General features: G+C 46.8%; 1 protein-coding gene across 1 annotated transcript; it reads left to right on the top strand.

Annotated features, from left to right (window-relative positions):
* The first annotated feature begins 1,571 nt into the window (after positions 1-1,571).
* Positions 1,572-21,155, top strand: LOC142046275 (uncharacterized). The gene is made up of 5 exons (XM_075062038.1): positions 1,572-1,708; positions 3,175-3,277; positions 5,252-5,325; positions 6,363-6,465; positions 19,719-21,155. The coding sequence occupies exons 1-5, from the start codon at positions 1,572-1,574 to the stop codon at positions 21,153-21,155; spliced, it is 1,854 nt and encodes a 617-aa protein (XP_074918139.1).
* Positions 21,156-21,459: the final 304 nt, after the last annotated feature.

Here is a 21,459-nt window from a genome sequence, read left to right as displayed (position 1 = left end):
TCCCAAACCTAGGAATTTGTGAGTAAAATGTTTCAACTTGGGAAATTGGGAATTTTCATTCGTTTTACTCAAAAATTCCCAGATTTGGGGAATTTTCCCAGGATATAGAAGCACTGACTCTGGGGGTTCTCAGACATCACTAAGAGCTGTGAGCTGAAGGTAGGGTATGTGTAAGCCTCTTCGTTTTCAGTTTAAACTGATTTTTACCCCTCCCCCCAAAAATAAATAACTAAAAATCCTGAGTGTTATAAAAAGTGTTAATTTTTTTCTGATGTTCACCCTACTTTTGTGTCATTCAAATATATAAAAAATAACTTGTTTTATTAGGAAAATACAACACATTGCATGAGATACATGTATTATGATAATACATTAGCCTGTGTAGATCGAAAATTGCTTGTTGAAGTAAGGCTATGTATTAGTGGAGGATACACACAATAGAGAAACAGGCACTCACACAAGCTCTGACGTGTGTGTGCATCTGAACATCCTGATCAATCTCATGCCCAACACGGACACATTTCAAGCTGTTAGCAGATAACAGTTTAAAGGTCTGACACACTAAAATGGAAAGAAAACAAAAATCTGTATCAGAATACGTTTCGGAACACAAGGAAATGTTTGAATGTTTTAAAAAACAGGAGAAAAGGGTAAAGTTGAGTGTATGCGCTGCAAATGGTGTGGCCCAGTTATTAAATGTAAATATTTATAGGCTAATCGTTCTAAGTCTAGGACAGCAATCTGTTTATTCAAATGCAAAGTTTTATTTGGGGATTAGAGATGTATTGTTTTCTTAAACTCAGAGGTGGGATCGTGTTTTGAGTTCTGTTTTAGTACTGCAGAAAACCACATTAATGCTTTGATGAATGAAATTCAGTCTACTAAATACTTTTTCCCCCTGTTCTTCCAGCCACCAAAATAAACCCTGATATTTATTCAGACAAATTATTAATAGTTTTTTCCACCTGTTTTTTGTTGTCTGGGTTCTATTCCCATCACCACTATAGATCTTCAGTGTGACTTTGGGCAAGTCACGGCACCTTTCTGTGCCTCAGTTTCCCCCACCGCTCTTCCTTTGTCTTGCCTATGTAGATTGAAAACTCAGTGCCTGGGACAATAAGGCCCCAGACCTGGGGCAGGCTTCTGTGGGCTACTATAATAAAAAAATCAATAATTAAAATACCAGTAGCATATCTAATCTGTTTTCTGTATCCACTAATTTTATAGCTTGGTAAGAAAAGCATTAACAGTCCTATTTGACTGGCAGGCTTTGTTCTATAGGAACCCGTGTTGGGTGTTGCTCCATGATATTCTAGATGTGCACAGAGTTTAGTATTTGAGGTTAAAAATGCATCATGCTTGCAATGCTTCACCGCATTCCTTGTTGAACTAAATACTGAGCTTGTGCCCCATGCGTGGTACCTGATTTAAAGATGCAGTGATGCAAGATCACCCGGTTGTTGTCTTTGCAACCTTTACGCAGCCAGCCAGCTCTTCTCATTAATAGCAATGCTTCTGCTTTATACATTTGATTGGTGCAGCCCTTTTCTTTGCAGATGTGAATTTGCACAATGATTGATAACAAAGAGTTGGCAGAGGAGAGGGACGTTGGGAATCATCACCAAACTGACCAGGCAGCATCTTCGTCAGTGAAAACTAAGAATGACAGTAACAGGCAGGTGGTTTCCAGTGCCAGCAATAACATACTGTAACTTCATGACAAATGTGTGAATTGAATTGATGGGTATTAGAGCTGTGGACATTGGCCGTTCAATGTCTCATTGGCCCTCTCAACCTTTTTGATGGTGTCGTATGTTTATTTAAATATTATTAATCTGTGGTTTCCAGCTTCACCAGTATAAAATACACTAGCTTGTGGTATTGTCACCTTCTGCTTAAGAATTTAAATGTTCAAAAAGTTAATAATGAATGTACCACCTTGACGCTACCCCATGTGCATCTGTGTGGTGGTCCTTAATTCCATGATCACGCACTGTTCTTCAAATACAGGGGTTTCCTGGAAAAAGCATTTTCTTGCCATTTAAAAGGTTCTACTAGCATGAGAGAAACCCTTTACTTCATATAGGTAATATGGATAAGACTGTTAATATCTTACCAGCCAGTGAAGGGCATTTGCTGTTATCAACTAAATATATTTTGTAGGAGTCTTTCTAGCAACAAGTAGAATGGAAGCTTGAGAGGGTCACCAGCACGGAAGGATCAGAGAATATCAGGGTTGGAAGGGACCTCAGGAAGTCATCTAGTCCAACTCCCTCATCTAGTCCAACCAGGATGGTCTGGTGCTTCCAGGATTAGCCTGGGACTCAGGAGGTTCAATTTCCTGCCATGACACAGACTCTTCGTGTGATCTTGGGGAAGTGATTTAGGGTGTGTCTGCATTGCAACTGGAACTAAAATTTCCAGTTCAGGTAGACGTGCGCATGCTAGCTTTGATCGAGCGAGTGTGCTAAAAATAGCAGTGTGGTGTGGCTGTCGGGAGGAGCTAGCCGCCCCAGCTATAATACCATCCAAGACACTAGCTACGTACTCAGCTACTAGTCTGTCCCACCAGCCATGCCACTCTGGCTATCCTGCAATTTTTAGCAGGTATGTGTCTCAGTAACCCATCTGTTAAAATAGAACATAAGAACGGCCGTACTGGATCAAACCAATGGTCCATCCAGCCCAGAATCCTGTCTCCTGACTGTGGCCAATGCCAGATGCTTCAGGGATAATATTCCATCCAGAATCCCAAGGGTTTTGTGAGGATTAAAGCCTGTGAGATATTCAGCTAATATTGTGATGGGACCTGTAGCTTAGCATAAGTAAGAACCTTGGAAAAGAACCTTGTGGTTTTATTTCAGTTTTTACTATTAAACGTAATGCTGTGAGGTTGAACTTGATACTGCTAACAATTGTCATCTTCAGCATGCTGTAGAAAATAGCCCCAGGTGAGTTCAGCAGCCATCCACATTGATTGCAGTAAATAGGTTAATTTCATTTTCTGGGAAAGTATCTAGCTCGCTACAAATTAGGAAGGAGAATAACATGGGGAAAAGGTGTGTATGGTCTTTGTCAGGAAGCTAGCTGGTCACCTTAACTACAAGAAACCTAACTGGTTACTTTGATTTGTCCCTTCCCCATCACACGGAGTATTTTTCTTCCTCTTCTAAGGAAACAGAAGAATGTCTCTGAGCAGAAGGGACAAGAAAAGGAGAAGAAACCAAGAGCAGAAGCTCTGAGCAGCCAGTGGGAGGAAGCTCAGCGAAAGGACCAGGTAGGAGGAAACTGGCCTTTCAAGCAAGAGCTGATGCATGTTTTGTTTTTGAGAGAAACGGGCAGCCTGAGATCGTGTCCGCTTACAGCTTCTCAGCCGAGCTGCTGCCTTCTCCTCTTTCTTTACTCATCTTTATAGGAAAGGTGATTTCTCTTGAACTATATTTGTGGTAGTTAGACTTAAGCAAGTTACTTAGTCTCTCTGTGCCTCAGTTCCCCATCTGTAATACCGGGGTAACAGCACTGTCGTGCCTCATAGGGGCACTGTGAGGGTTGGGAGTCCAGACAGTTTGACAGAACAAGGAGCAATGGCCTCAAGTTGCAGTGTGGGAGGTCAAGGTTGGATATTAGGAAACACTATTTCACTCAGAGAGTGGTGAAACACTGGAATGGGTTCCCTAGGGAGGTGGTGGAATCTCCTTCCTTAGAGGTTTTTAAGGTTAGGCTTGACAAATCCCTGGCTGGGGTGATTTAGTTGGTGTTGGTCCTGATTAGAGCAGGGGGTTGGACTAGATACCTCCTAAGGTTCCTTCTAACCCTGATAGTCTATGAGTCTATGATTCTGTAGTTACCTTAGATGTTTGTTTTTTTTCCCAGACTTAGAACATGTTAGGGAGCATTAAACAATGGACTCCAAAAACTCACCTTCCCAGCTGTGAGAGGGAGTGCGGCTTATTGGTTAGAACAGGGACAGCTGAGGATAGGATCTGCCTCTGATCCCGGCAGTGTGACTTTGTGAGGGTTACAGGGAGCTAGGTGTTCTGAGTACTGGCAGCTCTCATTGACTTCAATGAGAGGTTTGGATGCACCACACCTCTGAAAAATGGGCCCTAACCCATTGTGGCTCACTTTCCCTCTCTGTAAAATGTGGATAAACCTTAAACCTGCTGGAGCTGAGGCATTGTTTTGCTTTCCGTAGAGGGCTTTGAGATCCTCCGCACACAAGCATTACCCTCAGTTCAGCCTGTTGTGGCCACCTTGTGCACATTCATAAATTCTAAGGCCAGAAGGGAGCGTTGTGATCAGCTAGTCTGACACAAGCTATAGGACTTCCCCGAATTAATTCCTGTTTGAATGTGAGCAGATCTTTTTGAAGCACAGCAAATCTTAATTCAAAAATTGCCAGTGATGGAGAATCCACCACAGTCCTTGGTAAGCTGTTCCAGTGGTTAATTACTCTCGCTGTTAATAATTTGTGCCTTATTTATAGTGTGAATTTGTTTAGCTTCGACTTCTGGACGTTGGATCTTGTTTTACCTTTGTCTGCCAGACTGAAGAGCCCTCTGTTATCACATTTCCGTTTGCCATGTAGGTCTGTATAGAGCAGGGGTGGCCAGCCTGAGAAGGAGCTAGAATTTACCAAAGTACATTGCCAAAGAGCTCCAGTAATATATCAGCGGCTCCCCATCAGCTCTCCCACCCCACTCCCAGCACCTCCTACCCACCGGCAGCCCCGCTGATCAGCATCTCTCCTTCCCTCCCCCACCTCCCGTCAGTTCTTTCGTGGTGTGCAGGAGGCTCTGGGCGGGAAGGGGAAGGAGTGAGGGCACGGCAGGCTCAGGGAATGGGGCGGGAAGGGGTGGAGTAGGGGGCAGGGCCTGTGGCAGAGCCAGGGGTTGAGCAGTGAGCACCCTCCAGCACATTGGAAAGTTGGCACCTGAAGCTCCAGCCCCAGAGTTGGTGCCCGTACAGGGAGCCAGATATTAACTTCTGAAGAGCCGCACGTGGCTCCGGAGCCACAGATTGGCCACCCGTGTTATAGACTGTGAACATGTCACCCCTCAACCTTCTCTTCGATGAGCTAAAGGGCTGGTACGCCTTGTGTAGTCTGGATGGAGAATATTACCATTCTGTTCTGCCTCTTCCCAGAATCTGTGTGTGAGACAGGGGCAACGTTTGGCTCTGGACACACTGTGCCCTTCTAAACTGGGTGTTGTACCAAGTTGTTTTCATGCTGCTTTGTTCCAACATGTAGCCCCCTGCTTTAAAAGAGAAGAGGAGACAGCCGAGGTCCAAGGAGAAGCCGTTGCAAGAAAACGTCATAAGCAGGTAACTTTTTTCATTTAATTAACTTGTCCTAATCTCCGCTGAGGGCGGGAGATTGAGAATTCAGACCAATAGAATACTAGATTTGCTCTGAAGCTGCCTTAGTGCTCATCAGTTCTTGCCCTTGTCACATGCTCTCCACCCACTGCAGTTCCAAGGTCTAACCCGCAGTTCTCAAACTGGAGGTCGGGACCCCAAAGTGGGTTGCGACCCCATTTTATTGAGGTTAACAGGTCTGTTGTTAGACTTGCTGGGGTGTGGGGCTGAAGCCGACTCTCAAGGGCGTCAGCCCTGGGCGTTGGGGCTCAGGTTACAGGCCCTCCGTCTGGGGCTGAAGCCCTGGAGCTTGGGCTTTGGCTTCATCCTGCCCCTGGGATGGCAGGGCTTGGGCTTTGGTTTTGCCCTCCCTCCCTGCCCAGGGCAGGTGGGCTCAGGCTTCGGTCCCCAATCCTCGGATCATGTAGTAAGTTTTGTTGTCAGAAGAGGGTTGCAGTGCAGTGAAGCTAGAGAATCCCTGGAACCTCTAGCATTCTCCAACCCTGCAGTTTCTTTCGTTGCTTTCTCTTGAGCAGAAGGCTGCAAGTTGTGCTGAAGTTTATGGTGGATTCCGAGGTGTGAATTACTTTTCCACAAGGGGCTAGGATGGAAACCACTTCATTTCTACTCGCGCTCTCAGCTGGATTTGAGCCCTCTAGCATTGGGGATGACGCCAGCTTTTTCCCTCTCATTGTCTACGTCAAGGAGCGATCGGCTCAGCTTATCAGCACTGCCAGATTCAGAAAATGTCTCTTTGTTTGGCTTATAGATGAGTTTGTTCTACTGATGAATCTGCAAGTTAGCAGTGGGAGGTGGATGCTGGCTCCAGAGGGTCCTAACATTTAATATGGTGGATCAGCAGAAAAGCTGAGATATAGTTGGGGAACTGCCTAGGAGAATAGAAATGGGTCTACTTCAATTTCTCTGCTTCATTTATTCAAATGCAAAATGGCCTGCTGGTGAAACCTGCTTTCCTGCCATTCTGTCTGTCTGTTTTTGCTAAGAAGCTCTCTAAAGCAAGAGGAGGCTGCTGAGAATGAAATCTCCAGCCAAAAGGTGGAAGAAAAATCCGGAGCTCCAGAGGAGGAGAAGGCCAAGCACAGACAGGTATGTCTCAAAGACTTTGGGAATCCCATGCCTCTTTCTGCCCTACATTTCTCGGATTCTCAGTGCAGCTCTAGGGAAACCTGCAGTATGAGATTCAGGAGAGAAGAGTGATGTTCACATGTCAAAGCTGGCAGCAGCTGGAGGACGTACTGTGTGATGTGTGTGCATTGATATAAATATAGAGTAAGTCCATAATGCACAGTGGAATGAGCATGTTAATGAAGTGCATGGAGTCACATTGCCCCGCGCTGGGATCTTGGCAGATCGTAGATGCTTGGCAGGGTTAAGCGGAGCCTGGTCCGAGGGAGACCTGTGTGGAAAATCCAGGAAGTGATGTGAGGCGCTGGAGAGGAGAGCGCTCTGGGAGGGCTTCCCCTCGGCCTCTCTTGGTTCTTGTCACGCAGACAGAAAGCAGAAGGCCAGAGTCCAAAGCGCAGGCAATGCGATGTCTATTGGGGTTAATCAAGCAAGCAGAGCCACAGCTCTGTACACCAGTAGAGATTTTTCCTGTCCCCCTTTTTCCTACCTCCTCCTCCTTATTGGGCCTAATTAGACCTGTCGTGCACGTCCCAGGTCCCATCCCTTACAAGTTATGGTCATGTTCCGTTTTGGAGTGTTGAGGCTGGGGGCTTCGGTCCTACCTCTTTTGTATCCCATGCGAGGGGGAGGGAGTGAGGTTGTGAACTGGCCAAGGCCACCTTTTTTCTGTGGTTTTTAGTGTTTTTTCATACTTCTTCCCCCTACCCCATCCCTCTTGTCCCTCCCAACTGGTTGCTTGACCTTATCTTGAGAGAGGAGTTGTACATTCACCTGTCAAACTGCAACCATGTCCGGCAACACTTCAACTCTATTCCTTATCTTTCCTCATTATGCTATAACCCCTATCTGGCTGTGGGCAGATGCAACACCCAGTGTCTTTGTTCTTTGTTCACACGCATTAGTAAGGATGTAAGACTATCAAAAGTCAAATGGGCAAACAAAACCTGCCAGTTCTGTCTCTGGCAGCTCTGAATGCTATATCACCATCGCTAACACACTCTTCCTTCTGCTAGTACTGCCCCGTTGCCCCAGCACATCTGGTTCGGTGCGGGGTTCCGAAGCCAATCGGATAGAGGTTTCCTGTGTCTCTGCGTCCAGTGGACACAGTGTGTTAATCTGAAAGCGTGATCACTTGGGGCTTGTCTCCCCTTAACATGCTACAGAGGCATAGTTGAGCTGCCGAAGCACTGCAACATAGATGCTACCTGCGCTGATGGGAGGGGTTCTCCGATTAGCACAGGTAAGCCACCTCCCCGAGAGGCGGTAGCTAGGTCAATGGAAGAATTCTGTCTACGTGGGGACTTAGGTTGGCTTAAAGTGCTGCTCAGGGGTGTGGATTTTTCACATCCCTGACCGACGTAGTTAAACCAACCTAATCTTCTGCTGCAGACCAGGCCTTGGTCTCTCTTTTTAAGAAGGGAAATACTATTCTAATGTAATGTTATGATAATTTGATCTATACAGTGCCACTTGCCAAGTCACCTCCCCTCCCCCCTCTTTTCTCCTCCTCGCGGTATGACGATGGATACAGAGAGGATTAGTAGCTACACTCAGAATTGCTTTAGTCGCTGCTTGTCGTCAGCTTGCTCAATGTTGTACAGAGCACGCGGTGGACGAGGCCCCTGCTCTGAGGAGCTGACAATTGACAGCTCTGATCCTGCCATTGGATCAATGCAGGGGGAGCCTTGTGCTCTTGCAGAGTCCTGCTGATGTCAGAAGGGCTTTGTAGGGAGTAGATTGGAGTCCGGTTCGTAATGGGGGTGTTTCCCACAGTAGGGCCTCGGAAGCGCAGCCTGTTGCTTCAGAGACATGTGGCACTGCCAGCTTTCTGGTTTTGCTTTTCCTTCCCTTCCTCATTGCAACCTCAGGTTGTGTTGTTTGCAGGATTGCCACGGTCCGGCAAAATGTCTGATCTCTCCTCAGTCAATGTGTCTGACTCACTGTTAGCACAAGCAGCATGGTAGTTCATTCACCAATAACGTTATTCTATCGATGCAGATCTGTGCCAGTTGCAAATATTTGTATGACCGTAATCCCTTGGGTACCCAGTCCTGGATCAGGAACCCAGGGTGCTGGGGGTTCTACAAACACAGGACTAAAAGATAGTCCCTGTCCCAAAGAGCAGAGATCTCAGCTGTTATTCCTCCTGAATTTACTCACCTCTGATTGTGATATTACAGACAGAGGAGTGTGAATTCAAGAGTTGGTGTGTTTATAGGGAATGACCAACCTTGTATGCCTACAGGTGTCTGTAACTAATAGGCGGGATTAAAAATATGGCCAATGAGCAGAGCTGTTTCTAAGCAATACCATGTTCAGAAACATCTGTGAGTTTGGCAGCCTATTCAAGACTTAAAAGAAAAACGTGGATGAGTTGAATTTTGTAATTAAAGACTTCACCCTTGGTAGGTGGTGTGTCAACGGTATCGCTTGCATGGCAGTGCCGAGGGGTTTGTTTTGTTATGGTACATTGTGCCGAAATCGGCTTGAGATAAACGAAAGACCAATTTCTCTCGTTGAAATGTTGAATATGAAAATACAACAAATCTTCATTTTCCCCCATGGGATAAACATTTAGGGCCACATTCAAGCTGAGCATCATGTATTCGAGGCCCTTGGCAGCCGTGCCCTGGCTTATGTATCTATCCATCTCCTTTTGCATCTTCCTCCACCTCTGCCTCTGTCCTCCCTGGCTCCCATGTGGACCGTGTCATCCCTTTTCATAATCTGTTTCCAAGCTCTCACCAAAACCACGGCTCAATCTCCCAACTTCTGTTCCCCAGGCCACCGCCCTGCTCTCATCCAGATCCCTCCTAGAAGCTCGCTTCATCTCTGTTGCCTACAAGAAGAGTTCACCTGCTCTTAATAGGACTTCTTAAGATGTACGTGTACCATAACTCGGTTGCTTCATTGTCGTATTTCTGTAGCCCTGGAATGTAGCTCATTCCATTCTTGATCATCTGTCGCTCTGACTCGTTGCATCACCTCTGACATTGGATTGTAAGTTCCATGTATTTGTTCTGGAAATTATCCAACGCGCTTCCAAAGAGTTTATTAGCCAAAACAATCTATGTTCCAGGCAGAAACTCCCACAGACTGCAGGTGCCTCTCCCCTTTTGAAAGTCAGGTCATTTATGTAGGCACCTAAATATGGACTTTTTAGGTCCCTTTGATTGAAAATGTTGGCCTGCCTGAGAGTTGAAATGGGTGAACTTGGCTATAGGGTGCGAGGAATATATTGGGTTCTGTGTCCCAGGCTTTAGCTGAGTGGCGCTGGCATCTCTGGTATTGGGAACATTGTCGCTAATGGTCTTCTTTTCAAGCTGCTATTGTGTCTCAAAGAATGTGCATTGCTTGGATCCCAAGGTAATAAAATCTCTTTCAGGTGGAGTCTGAATCCATCCCAACCAAAATTCCAGCTTCAGGGCAAGAGAGCACTCCCAGGTGAGAAATGAACGGTTCAGCATGTGGAGGGGTGGGGAATGGACCATGGCACAAGTGGACAGGAGAGGTGTACGTGCGAACATGCTAAACTCAAGGGGCAACTGTTTGCCAAAGATGTGTCTACACTGCTGCTGGGAATGCGCCGACCAGCCCGGGTAGGCAGACTCATGCTAGTTCGCCAAAAATAGCAGTGTGTCATTATGGCACTGGCAGTGGCTCAGGCTAGCCACCTGAGCTCAGACCCGCCTGACATTCCTTAGCGATTTCTCCCAGTGCTATGCAGGAAAAGTTGGTGTAGATTGGACACTGATTTAACCACCACTCAGAGCAGCGTGGGATGCAACAGTCGTAACAGTGATGGGAAATCTGAGTTGGTGGGAAGGACTCTAGGCATCAACAGTTAGGTTTTGTCTACGTTAGAGGAACATTAAAAGAAACTTACCCTTTGACAGCATTCTGGATGGTTTGTAACCTTGGTTTCACTTACCCGGGCTTCTGGTGAGACTTAAGCTTTCTATAATTGCTGTATATTATTTCCTTTCCTAGGTTTTCTGCACTGGGAGACTTTTCTTATTGTTTGTGGCCTCAGATTTACCAGGGAAATGTTGGAACTTTGCTGCTCTGCAATTTTTATACAAATTGCTACTGTACTGAATTGATATTTTTTTCTCCCTGTGATGAGAAACTCACACCACTCACTGTGGCATTACTCTGAGCAAAGCAGGGACCCAGCCACTGAATTATCACCTCTTCTTTGCCTAGGAAAGCAGGGCTAAGACATCAGTTTTCAATGTAATCGTTACATCCAGCTTGGGACCCAATCCAATGCCCACTTTAGTATCCACTTCATTTCAGTGGGCATTTGATCAAGCCCTTAATCCTTTGCTTCAGAGCAGAGTGGAGTAAATATCGAAGGGGACTGTTGATTGGTTACGAGTACTCAGTAAATACAGTGATGGGCTTTATAGAAAACACTAAGATAAGACAATACGCATCTGAAGTCCAATAGGTTTGTATTTTTCTATACCTTACTACATATTGGGGTTGTGTCGTGATATGAAAGGAAGGAGTTAATGTGAACTTGGTGAATTTTCACTTCCCTCATTTTAGGATCAGTGAGTTCTCCAAAGCCTCTTGCTGGGAATGAGAGAGCTGGTGGAGGGGGAGTTAACCCCCTAAATGTTTGCAGGGGAGTCAAAAGGATTTTCTCTACCCCAGCATGCTCTTATTTTAAGAGGAGGTTAGGTAACAAGTCAACGCTCAGCCTCTCACGTGTTGATTTACAGAGACCCCAGCTCTCTTTAGACTTAATCAGATTTTAGGAATTTGACATATTTCACGGCGTATGTCGGTTACTTGCGTAATGAGTTGAGCTGAAATTGTGTAACTCTTGGGAAAAAATCCAATACCTTTCCCCCTTCTTTATCTGCAGAATACATGGAAGGCCATAAGGGAGCACAGAGAACTCTGAACCCAGTGGTGGTGCTGAGGGAAAGTCAATTGTGAATAATAATTATTCACATTACCCTAGGGCCGATAGGTTCCAACTGAAATTGGGGTTCTGTTGTGCTTGGCACTGCACGCACACTTAAGAAGAGACGGTCCCTGTCCCAAAGAGCTTATGGTCTAAACAGACGTGGGAAGGAAGAATTATCCTCATTTTACATATGGGAAAATGAGTCGCCGCTGTTTGTCGGCTCTCCTGCTAACAAAAAACTTCCACCCTCAAGGAACGAAGTTTGTGTTGTCAGGAGGAGAGCGCTCCTGCCGACAATGCGCTGTTTGCACTGGCACTTGTTGCAGCAAAACTTTTGTCTTTCGGGATTGGGGGTGGGGGGGTTAACACCTCTGAAAGACAAAAGTGTTGTTGTTCAATTGCCAATGTAGACAAAGCCTCTGTGACTCCCAGTGCCTCCAAATAAGAACAGACCCCACGTGAACAACTGTTAAATAGAAAATTAAGCCCTAAACCCATGTTCTGGGCTCTTCAGCTCACCCTACCTGCTGCGTTTCTGGAGGAGAAAGAGAGCAGTTACCAATGTGTTGTCATCCTGCCCGCCTCGAGCTTGTCTATACCAGAACTAGACCTTGGAGTTGCCAGGACCAGTTCAGCAAGTTCTTTGCTGTTGCCCTCTCCAAACCGAGCACGCAGGCAGAGTGAAATCCCAAACCAAACTGGAGAGAAATACTGCCTTGGGTGTCCGTGTTAACATGTACCAATTGGAACGTCGCTTGAGGTTTCTGAGCATTAGTCAATATATGGAGATACCAGGCACGTGACCACCTCGCTTCCTTTGCTAGAGAGAATCAAGCATGTCACTGATGGATTTTGTTATGATCATCTCATTTGACCCTCTTGCATAACACAGGCAATAGAACCTCATCCGGTGATTCCTGTAGGGGGAGGGGTTTCTATTTCTTTGTTATAGGACAATGTTGAGCCCAGTGACTCATGACTAACTCAATTATACCTGCTTATGTGATGCCATTGAGCCAAATAATGTATATGACCAATCAGAGCATATCTTTTAGTAAGGTGCCTAAAATCCCTTGTTCCATGCAGAAAACATCCGGGCCAATGGGGCTTTTGTTAAAGACCAAGACTTTTCTGTTCTCTCACAGCACATGGTTATGTCAGCCTGAGTCACGTCCAGCAACACTGCCTTTGTCCCTTTGAATAGCCAGCTGTAATTGAAACCCCTTGAGTGAAACTGATCTCTTTTCAGAGCTGCTTCTGTATTTGATTTTCCAAAATTTTGGGGCATCAGATAACTTAGCAACACTTCACAACCCCCCACTCTTGCATCCAACCCCCTTGCTTTGAAGAGCAGTTTGTTTGGAGACTGGAATTCCAGCCTGGGATATCTCCGCTTGTGACCCTACTTAATTTGTTTGCGGTTGCTGCAAAGGCTGCTAATGTGGATGTTTGTAAAGCTTTCTCCCTGCCCTCCCTGGTGTGGGTTCCAATTTAACAGATCCCACTAATCTGTATTTGACCTGCATGTGCTCTGGGAATTGATGTCAGAGATAGAAGTGGCAGTCACTGTGTCAGATAAGCAGAGGGGAACCAATCCAAAAGGAAACAGCTCTGCTAAGCACAGTTATAAGCTCTTATCCTGTGTCCTAAGAGAAACTAACTAATTGCTGAAGGATAATTTCATGTAAAGTTGCGCTTGCATCTCTTCAGTATTGGGGATGAAATTGCTTCAAGCCATAAGCAGCAGTGGATGGTTGTCTGCTCTCTGACATTTCAGTGAGGCACGTACTGCAAGTTAACCTCATGCATTCATAACTCTGGCTCTTCCCAAAGTGACTAGTGTTTAATTACTTGGTGCTCAACCTGATACCTTAAAGAGGCTGATTTCCAGAGGGCAGGTGCTTGGGACATTCCAAAAACTAGGTCTCTTAATATGTCTCAAATGGACCCCCCAAAATCAGTCATCACTCTTGAAATCTTGTCCCCTGCATGCAGTAGACCTTGTTGGCAGAGGGGATCCTGTGAAACTACAGTGATAGGGAATTTGAATGAAGACACTTCACTGTTTCTCTGCCAGTTTCTTTTCTCTTATGGTGAAGCTCTGCTGACGATTTTCTGGATGGAGGGCTGACTTAAGGTGACCAGATGTCCTGATTTTTTGGTCTTTTTCTTATATAGGCTTCTATTACCCACCACCCCCATCCCGATTTTTCACTTTTGGTGTCTGGTTATCCTAGGCTGACTTTAAGAAGACTGCATTGACATCCACAGTGCTTCTTGGCATACTGTAGTTAGTGAGGCAGGCAGACATTGCTTGCTTTGGAGTTTGTAACTTTTTTTTACAGACTGGTTGCTTGCCTTTAGGCAAGGCTAGAATGAAATCAGCCCTGGGGCATTCTGGATATATCTGTAAAGAGTTGCTGTAGGCACGGTCATGCGGGTTAAAGACCCATTGTCGGGATGGTAGCTCCCCAGTGACACCTGCAGGTCAGGAATATGGCATGCTTACTCCTTAAAGCTGTATCACATCTTCTCCCCCCACTCCCTCCCCGCCCCCTTTGGGAGTGACTCCTTTTTTTGCAGGTGCGGTGGTTAACTCTAGTGACTAATGTATTTGATCTAATATTAGTCCTAACAAATCTTAAGAGCGGGCAGCTCTGTGTTAACCTCATTCCCTCCACTTCTAACGTGCTTCCAACACCAGTTGCAGCAGTGAACATTCGGAAGCACTGGTTGCCATAAAGTGTCCCCACTCCTGCCCCAGGTGGGTAAATCAAAGCCGAGCAGGGGATTCATCTACACGACTTTCATTGAAATTAACGGGAGTTGTGTGGCTCATTCCCCTTGGAAGCCATATGCCCAGATTTGTGGGGTTAAAAGGCCAGATGACTGTGTGGTGGCCCCTTCACATTTTGGAGGAGCTGATTTGGGCCAGACAGCTCATCAGAGGAGCTAAGGGTATCATTCCGTGCGCACCAAAAGAATGTTGATCTGCTGCTGTTGCTGCTTGGCCAGCTGCCCAGACCTGTGGGCCTGGATGAGTCTGTTTCCTGTCACAGGCCCTGTGTCCTACGCCATCAGGTTCTCTTGTTTTGACTGGCTGGATCAGAGATTGGGGAGTGAGCTGGGTCTGGCGTTTATGGCCCTTGGTTCTCTCCCATTCATGGGAGCCTCGCTGTTGATGCATCCCGGCGAGTTGGGTCAGCAGGCTGCTGCTGTAGTCCCTCGCTGGTTTAAGCTGGTCCTTCAGTCTCCAGAGATTCCAGTGGGCCCATCTCCCGTCCCGTGTTCGATCACTCAGCATCCTTGGGACAAGTGCAGCGATAGCCTCTAGGGAAAAGCAGTCTCAGGAAAACATTTGAGTCTGTTTACCTGCCTCTAATATAATAAGCACAGCTTTAAAAAAATCACCTGCCTACAAGCCAGCGTGAAAAATAACTGCTACCCGGCTTCCACAAACCCACCCCGGAGGTTCAGGAATAATTCCAGCAGCGCAAACTTTATTAGTTGTGTATTTAATTGCAACGTATTGTCAATCAACTTGACAGTGATTACACTTCCCTCTCTTGCTTCTGTTGCATCTCTTTGCCTTTCCTGGCTTCACTCCTTACTTCTGTGTAATGGATAACGGTGCATCTTTCCTGCACTGTCTCGAGCGTCTGTCTCATCTCTTCTTTCTCTCTCTGTCTACACCAGGGATCAGCAACCTTTCAGAAGTGCTGTGCGAAGTCTTCATTTATTCACTCTAATTTAAGGTTTCGCGTGCTGGTAATGCATTTTAATGTTTTTAGAAGTTCTCTTTCTATAAGTCTATAATATAGAACTAAACTATTGTTGTATGTAAAGCAAATAAGGTTTTTAAAATGTTTAAGAAGCTTCATTTAAAATTAAATTAAAATGCAGAGCCCCCAAGACTGGTGGCCAGGACTTGGGCAGTGTGAGTGCCACTGAAAATCAGCTCGCGTGCCGCCTTAGGCATGCGTGCCATAGGTTGCCTACCCCTGGTCTACACCCTCCATCTCTCATGCCATGGCGATCTGATGGATGAGCCCTGGACTGGGACTCAGGAGACCTGGACTCTGTTCCTGGGTCTGCCACTGATTTTCTGGGTGACCCTTGGGCAAGTCACTTCCCCTCTCTGTGCCTGTTTTCTCTCCCACCCTTTGTCTATTTAGATTGTGAGCTCTTAGGGCAGGGACTGTCTCTTACAGCACCAAGCACTAGGGGGCCCCAGTCTCAGCTGGGTTTCTAGTCAATGCCATAATACAAGTAAATTATATTTCTCTTTTCTAATTGCACTCATTGGTCTGACCCACACCATTTCCCTCTGTCACTGCCATAAGCCAATCCATTCTCAGAAGGTGAGATTCAGCAGCCCAGGTATGCAGTTTTTGTCCAGCCCTTTAAAAATAGAGACACAGCTAGTGGGTCTGCTGCAGCGCAAAGCAGTGAGATTGTGGCATATAGTCGCTTGTTGCGTTGAAGAGGGATTAGCCCTCTGCTTGTTGCTTTGGCAAAGGATCAGTTTATAACGCATCCAGCCTGAGATTCAAATCAGCCACACCGACTCTCTCTTTGTTTCAGAGTCCTTGAGACAGCTGCCGAGGGTCTGGATTGTAACGACCAGGAAGTTTCTCATCCGAGGGAGCAGGAGGGTGAAGAGGGCCAGCCCAGGGAGGGGAGCGCTGAAAGGTTTGCACGCTGCAGCCTTTGTAGCATTTTCAGCTGCATGTTAATTTTCATTGAAGGCATTTTGTCTTGTCCTTGCTCTCAGATTGCATCAGGGTTGTCTTGCAACCTCATCCGGCTACAGAGATAACAGGATTTTATATGAGTTTAAGATATATACCCCTTGTCATTTCAACTCCTATTAGAAGTGTGGTGGAGGAATCAGGGTATTCTTCAGACATCTCTAATCCAAGTGATCAGTGCTTGGTCCCAGCCACGTCCGCCCCTGCACAAGTAGCTTGATTCCACGTCTCGCTGGTCCAGTTGGTAGCAATGCAACAGCCTCATTGAAATGGCTGGAAAGGCCCAGGATAGTCCATGTATGGATGAAGCCACTTGCTTGTCTTTCTCAGCGAGCTTGTAGCATCAGGGTGGCAGCAGAGTGCTGGGCTGTTGTGAGGGAAGCTTGTGTGGCTATTGTAGCTGTTGAGTGGAGAAACCAGAGGACTGTAGTCTCCAACGGGCCCCTGTCTGCTTTGCACCAGTTTGCAGAACCTCTTACTGAGGTTCTCGCTGCTCTTCTTCCCACATCCATTCCTCTACCCACTCCCTGCTCATGGCCCCACACAGCCCAGAGACCCTCTCACCAACTTCTTCCTAGCCCTGGCCTAGGTGGCCGTGGGGCAGTTCAGGACAATGCTGGATGGGAGATTCTCTGACTCCGGGGCTTTTTCTATTGTCTGGTCCCTGGGCAGAGTTCTCTCAGGCAGTGTCCAGTAGCTCCTTCTCGGAGCAGTGGACACTGTCTGGGATTCTCTGCTCGGTGTCCCCACGTGGATCTCTTGTTTTCACTCTGTGACCTGCACCCCTGTCCCTTTGGTTCACGTTTCTGTGCTCCATACTCGGTTGTTGTCTGGGTTCTGTGGCTTCTCCCTCACCTGACGGGGGCGAGTCTCCGTTGCTTTGATGGGCTCTGCTCACCAATCCCAGTCATCAGATAGGTTGGCACATTCCTGGATGGCGCATATAAGAGGCCGGGGAGGGTTAGCCTCCTGAAAAGAGGCCAGCCACGGATGTGATGCGGGTCCCCCCTCCAGTGGTGCACTGGCCCATTGCCCCCTTTGAAGTGCCAGAAGCAAAGCTCCATAGAAGGAGAGGGCAGCTGGCTCCCAGATCATGGCCCCGCCTGTGCTCTGCCCCACCCCCACTCTGCCTCTTCCCCTGAGGCCATGCTCTCGCTCTGCCTGACCCCCACTCCACCTCTTCCCCCGAGGCCTTTCCCTGCCTGCCGCTTGTTCCTCTCCTCCTCCCTGCCCCCACCCCATTGTTCGCCTAAGGCAGGAAAAAGTGTTGGGGCCATGGCTTCCCATCCTATTCTGGTAAGGATGCGGAGAGGAACAGGATGGGCCTTGGGGGAAGAGGTAGGGGTGCCATTTTTGGTTGGATGTGTTCCTGGAGCTTTCATCACATGACCATCTTTAATTAAAGATTAATCTTTAATTCCTGGAGACTCCAGGACAATCCTGGAGGGTTGGCAACAATAGGAAGAGGCAGAGATGAGTGAGTGGCATGTTGAGGAGGGGGCACAAAGAGACGGCGTGAGGGTGGGGCCTCAGGGGCAAGGCCACGGTCCAGGCGCTGGTGGGCCTCCCCATTTCCAGGTTGCTGCTGGCGCTTGCCTCCCCAAACAGAGGACTCTCATGCTGCCTATGAGCATGTTTAAAGACCCAGCTTCATAAGGCCAGTCGTTGCATAGCCTGGTGTGTTTAAAGGGAATGTGGCGCTTGTCTGAGGAGAGCTAGGTGGGATGTGGGGCTGATCTTTGTCATGCACATTTATAAATAGTAAAAGGTGCTGTTTGTTCTAGATCAGCGCGTGCTCCGAAGAAAGTGAGAACTGGCCCTCAAGGGAAACTCCTGGTGACTGATGACAGAGACCTGGTAAGAAGCATCCTGAAGTATGTGGAGCTGCTGTAGCCTCTGTAAATGATTCAGTATTAAATTGTTGTGACAGGAGATGCCTGGGCACTTCAATTTCTTAGAGTTACGTGTTCCCGGAAGGTGAACTCTTTATAAGGTAGTTATGGCCTATCCAGCAATCTTGATGGGTTGGAAAAAATGGGTCAGACCTTCAGCTGGTGTAAATCCATGTAGCTGTACTGTCGTCCGTGAAGCTGTGCTGATCTGCCTTAGCTCCGGAGCTAGGCTTGTATTGGTACAGTCCCCTTTGACACTCACCGTAGATTCAAAGACTTGAAGGGACCATTGTGATCTGACCTCCTGCACATTGCAGACCACAGAACCTCACCTGCTCACTCCTGTAATAGGCCCATAACCTCTGACTGAGTTACTGACACCCTCAATTCCTAATACCTGACCTAAACCTCCCTTGTTGCAGATTAAGCCCCATCACTTCTTGTTCTATCTGCAGTGGTCATGGAGAACAATTGATCCCCTCCTCATTATAACAGCCCTTAACTGTTATCATGTCCTTGTTAGGGAGCTTATTCCTTCACCCTCTCACTTCCCTGGTTCTTCTCGCATGAACAGAGCAACAATACCTGAAGTCCAAAGACGCAAACAATTCAGTGTTTATTGGGGTGAACTTCCAGCAAGCAACTACAGCTATACAGACATAAGGGTTATCCAGCTGTGTCTATTGATAAGTGAGTTCTTGCCAGACAGGATGCTATCAAACTGAGTTTCCTTTTACATCTTCTAGGCTCTTCCCCTTGGCTTGCCGCCCCAAGCACGCGCTATTGGCCTTCGGTGGTTTGCCTGAGGAGGGTCCCCTGGTCCCGCAGCTTCGGTGGACCTCCTGCAGGCACGCCGCCGAAGGCAGCCTGCCTACCGTGCTTGGGGCGGCAAAATGCCTAGAGCCGCTCCTGATTCAGTAGGAGTTAGATTACTTGCTTGGTTTCTTTCTTTGTCTCCAGAGAGAACACACCAAAAAAAACCCCTTCCCCCATCTTCTCCCCTTATTGGTCCTTTTGGTCAGGTGCCAATCAGGTTACCTGAGCTTCTTAACTCTTTACAGGTAAAGGAGGGATTTTATGCTACCTGCAGCTGTATGTTTATGACAGATGTATACCCATATTTGTTTTGGCACCTCAATTACCGTAAGGTCAGTGCCTGCCCCTGTTCCATCAATAGCATTCTGGGTGTCCGTAATTAACCGTAATCATTAATATTAACAAATCACATCAATACTTCCTCAATAATTTCTTAATTCCTATGCGTCAGTGCAGTCTAACTCCTTACCTATTGCCTAGCAACCAACCGTCCCATTTTACAGAATCTTGCAGTATTCCGTCGCTTTTGTGATCCCTTAAAGATCATTTATGAATATCTTGACTAGGACTGGGCCTAGTACAGAGCCATAGGGCTTGGCAGCCCTACCCTATGTGCTTTTGTCACCTGGCCTCTTTGAACCTGATCTTTATATAAAACTTCCCTGAGCCACCAATGCATGCGCCTGGTTATCTGAGGTTAGACTGAGAAGCATCTGGCCCATGTGTGGGTACAGAGCGTGCCCATGAAGATGCAGTGACAAAATCTAGGCTTTGGTCTGTAGATTTTCTCGTCTACTGCTAATTTTAACTCCCCTCCCTCATTTTTTTTGTAAGGTTCCAAGACACCAGGAAACAAAACCCAATGGGGTTGGTGGTGAAAACGCAGCGTTCTCTGGAGATCTGGATGGTTCAGCGGAGGAAGTGGACATTACAGCCAAAGGCAGCATGAAAGGGGAAACCACTGAGCGGGAGCCAGGTTCATTCATCCCTGAGGGGCACAGAGAAGAGAAACAAGTCAAAGACCGGAAAAGAAAAAGGGAAGAGGAAAAGGAGAGAGGGAGCAGGGAGCAGAAGGAAATGGAAGTGAGGAAGAAAGAGATCAAAGAGAAGGGGAAACGTGAACTAAAGGAAAGTAAAGGGGGCGTGAGTAAGAAAGAGGAACCTAAAAAGGAAAGGGAAGGAAAGGACCAGGAGAAGCGAGACGGTGCAGAGCCCAGCAAAGCCAAGGGGGAGAAGGGATTCACTGAAGCCATCTCCGGGAAAGGCGAAGGGCTGGAGGAGATGGGAACGCAAGAGGGTCGCCCTAGGTTGAAAAGAGCAAAGGAGCCAGAGCAGATGGAGAGTGGGGATGATGCAGACGGATTGGATGGGGGGGCTGGTGATCAAAGCGAAAAGGAAAAGCAAGGGAGTGAGACAGCAGGGGTGGCAGAGAACAGGGCCAATACAGGAGAGGGTGAAATACAGACGGAGAGAGGAAAGAACAGAACAGAAGACAGAGAAAGGGCAGAGGGAGAAGAGAAGCCTGCCCAATGGCTAGCAAGAACAGCAGAGGCTGAGGAGAAAAGGGAAGATAAAGACACAGAGGGAGAGAAAAAGAATGTCAAAGCAAATAAGGAAGTGAAGGCAGAAAAGAACCAGAAAGAGAGAGGGCAGGAAAAGAGGGAAGAAAAGATAAAGGAAGCGAAAAACAAGAGGGAAAAAAGGGAAGAAGAAAAGAACAAAGAGAGTGAAGAAAAGACGGGAAGGAAAAAAACGCAGAAGGATAAAAGGATGGAAGATGAGCAAGAAATGGAAAGGGCAGAAGATGGGGCGATAGAAGAACAAGAGGGAAGGGATGAGAGAGAGAATGAGAAAAGGGATGATGTGGAGGAAGAAAGGAAAAGAAACAAGAGAATGAAGGAAGAGGAGGAGGATGAGCAAGAGGGAGAAGGATGGGAAAGGAATGGAAGAATGGGAGGTGAACAGGAAATGGAGGAAAAGGAAAAGGAAGATGAGATGGAGAAAGATGAAACTAGGGAAACAAAGGAGAAACAAGGAAAGGAGATGAACCAGGCCAAGAAAAAAAACAAGGAGAGAAAAGCAAAGGATGAAAATAAACGCACAGAAGAGAAGGGAAGAAAGAGCAAAGAGAAATCCAAGGAGGTGGAGAATGAGGGGAGGTCAAGGAAAAGGAAAAGCAAAGAGGAAGGAGACAAGAAGAAAAACAAGAAATTAAAGAAGGAGGAAGATGAGAAGGAAAAGAAGAAAGAGGAAAACAAGTGGAAGTGGTAAGCTTTCGGCGGGTTACCAGAGTGTGCTGGGGTTTGACCTGGGGGGAGATGTCAGGGATTATAGAGCTAATGGAATTTTACACTGATCTTTTCAAATGTCAAAATATCAAATTTTATTAACTTTTTTTGGTGGAATTTTTCCCATTTTCCAACCAGCTACAGAGGTGGTCACATTATTTTTTGGAAATCTCAAAACTTTTTGGATTTGGGGCGGGGAGGGGGGAGAGGGAACAAAACAGGAAAAATGCATGGAGTTTTTTGCCAAAGTTTTCCTTTTTTCTGACCAGCTTTAGCGGGGGGTTGGA

The sequence above is a fragment of the Chelonoidis abingdonii genome, chromosome 2 (genome assembly GCF_003597395.2).
Source record: "Chelonoidis abingdonii isolate Lonesome George chromosome 2, CheloAbing_2.0, whole genome shotgun sequence".
In the NCBI taxonomy this organism is placed as follows: domain Eukaryota; kingdom Metazoa; phylum Chordata; order Testudines; family Testudinidae; genus Chelonoidis; species Chelonoidis abingdonii.
The sequence above is the reverse complement of the archived record's forward strand: the minus strand, read 5'-3'. Positions and strand labels throughout refer to the sequence as shown.